The sequence below is a fragment of the Callorhinus ursinus genome, unplaced genomic scaffold (genome assembly GCF_003265705.2).
Source record: "Callorhinus ursinus isolate GAN/ISIS: 27379988/994484 unplaced genomic scaffold, GSC_fseal_2.0 scaffold83, whole genome shotgun sequence".
Lineage (NCBI taxonomy): Eukaryota > Metazoa > Chordata > Mammalia > Carnivora > Otariidae > Callorhinus > Callorhinus ursinus.
In genome coordinates, this window is record NW_027397145.1 from 3,596,671 (window position 1) to 3,599,108 (window position 2,438).

General features: G+C 48.4%; 1 protein-coding gene across 2 annotated transcripts in view; it reads left to right on the forward strand.

The window, feature by feature from the left end:
- The window catches only part of SPOCK1 (SPARC (osteonectin), cwcv and kazal like domains proteoglycan 1), a 603,296-nt gene extending 601,165 nt beyond the window's left edge, over nucleotides 1–2,131 (forward strand). For both annotated transcript variants that reach the window (XM_073887823.1, XM_073887824.1), the window contains 2 exons: nucleotides 1,060–1,197; nucleotides 1,678–2,131. In XM_073887823.1, coding sequence (XP_073743924.1) covers nucleotides 1,060–1,197; nucleotides 1,678–1,868 — 329 coding nt within the window. In that variant the 3' untranslated portion in view covers nucleotides 1,869–2,131. The remainder of the gene's footprint in view (nucleotides 1–1,059; nucleotides 1,198–1,677) is intronic.
- The last annotated feature ends 307 nt before the right edge of the window (nucleotides 2,132–2,438 follow it).

Consider the following 2,438-nt stretch of genomic DNA (forward strand, 5'->3'; position numbering starts at 1 on the left):
TTTTTTTTTTTTTTAACATATAATGTATTATTCATTTCAGAGATACAGGTCTGTGATTCATCAGTCTTACACAATTCACAGTGCTCACCGTAGCACATACCCTCCCCAATGTCTGTCATCCAGCCACCCCATCCTGCCTACTAATCCTCAGTTTGTTTCCTCAGAATATATCCCAAGAAAATGACATTATATCAGAGAGACAGCTGCACCCACATGATCATGGCAGTGTTATTTAAAATAGTCAAGATATGGAAACAACTTAGGTGTCCAATTACACAGCAATGAATTAAGAAATTAGTGTGTGTGTGTGTGTGTGTGTGTGTGTGTATACAAAATAGACTACTATGTACCATAAAAGAGAAGGAAGTCCTGCCAATTGTGACGACATGGAATGACCTTGAAGACAAGATGCTAAGTGAAGTCAGTCAGACAAATAGCGTATGATCTCACCTATATGTGGAACCTAAAACAACACCTCAGAGGAAAGGACATCCAACTAGTGGTTACCATAGGTAGGGGGAATTGGAGGAAGGTGGTCAAAAGGTACAAAGTTGAGTTGTAAGACAAGTAAGTACCAGGAATTTAATGTCCAGCATGAGGACCGTAGTCAACGCTGCTGTATGGAACATATCAACGTTGTTAGTAGTAAATCCTAAGAGTTCTCATCACAAAGGAAAGATGGATGTTAATTACAGTCAAGGAACCATTTGACAGCATACGTAAATCAAATTGTGCTGTGCACTGGACATTCCGTGGTGCTACATCTCACTCCTAGCTCCATAAAACTGGGAAGCGGTAAAGAAATTGTTAATAAGAGTGGTACCCATTCACATTTTAAAGGGAAAAATAAGAACTCACCGCAGAAGGGATCCTGTCTCACCCTGAGCTAATCCAGGACCCTATAGATCTCGACGAAGTAATAACCAGCGACTGCCTTCCCCTGGCTAGCTCAGAAGGAAATCCCCTGTCTGATGTGTTAAGCCCTCTTCTCTCTCTCAGGGGGGCATTAGCCGAGTACCCGTGCACGTCTGACTCAAATTGGACTGTTTCCTCCCTCAGGAGCATTCATCCCTCGGTGCAATGAGGAGGGCTATTACAAAGCCACGCAGTGCCACGGCAGCACCGGGCAGTGCTGGTGTGTGGATAAGTACGGCAACGAGCTGGCCGGCTCCAGGAAACAGGGCACCGTGAGCTGTGGTGAGTAGGGCCCTCTGTGTCAGCCCCACAATGACCTCTGTTGACCGGCAGGTCTTGACCGTATAAAGATCTGGGCGGAAGAATCTCGAGACATATCTGTGGTCTACAGTGAACAGGTTTACAGTGGGGACGCATTAACCCTGAAATCACATGAGATTAGGCATAGCTAGCTTTATGAGTGGCAGGAACTCACCGTGACCAGGGGATTGGATGACAGTTTTTGACAGAGAGCGACTTTGATAAACCTCCCAAGGTTCCACCCAAGAAGGCAGAAGCATCTCCCAGACCTCCGGGGTTCACAAAGCTTGCAGCCTGTGCCATGTTGACTCACCCCATCCAGGCAGAGACGCTCCCATATTCAGAGAGTAAATTGCCTGCCTTCTGCCTACACTTAAGTCACATGCAGAGGAACCACTCCGATGGTCCAGAGGTATGAGCAGCAGCTAACCTCCCGTCTTTTCTTCCTCCTTCTTCTTTCAGAAGAGGAGCAGGAGACTTCAGGGGATTTTGGCAGTGGTGGCGCTGTGGTCCTGCTGGATGACCTAGACGACGAGCGGGAGCTGGGGCCAAAGGACACGCTGGGGCGGCTGAGGGTGCGCACCCGGGCAGTGACAGAAGATGATGAGGATGGGGACGACGACAAGGAGGACGAGGCGGGCTACACCTGGTAGTTAGTCCCCACGAGGAAGAGGACACGCGGTCTGCACGGAATTGCAAGTCACTTCCTACTCCTGCATTTGTATCTAAGACTCCACGGCACCAAGGCCTGTTCTCCACTGTTGCTCTCTGTACGTGACCCGAGGTTTGGAAGACCGCTCCTTGTCCCCAGAGCATTCTGGTCTTGCATACAGTTGTGTGGGAAGAAGGGTGTGGTGTTTTGTTCTTTGAGACAGGGGAGCGGCCGACTCAATTAAAGCCTCCTTCCCTCCCGTGAGGTTTTTGCAACGAGCATGCGATGTACGTGGGATTCTGACTGTGCAGGGAGCCCCCACCTTGTAAACGTCCAAGATGCTTTTCGATTACCCACACCAGTGGTCATTCCAGCATGGTTCCCGGCCTTATGGTGTCTAAGTGCTTTTCTTGTGTCCTGTAGATGTCGTGGAAAACACACCACACTGTACTTCCTTCTGCCCTATCCCCACCACCCCTCGTGTTAATAATTAAAAATTAGTTTTTCATATCACTATCTGGCTTCCTACAAACAACAGCCTTAATTCAGTCAAGAGTTCCTCTGGGGAACT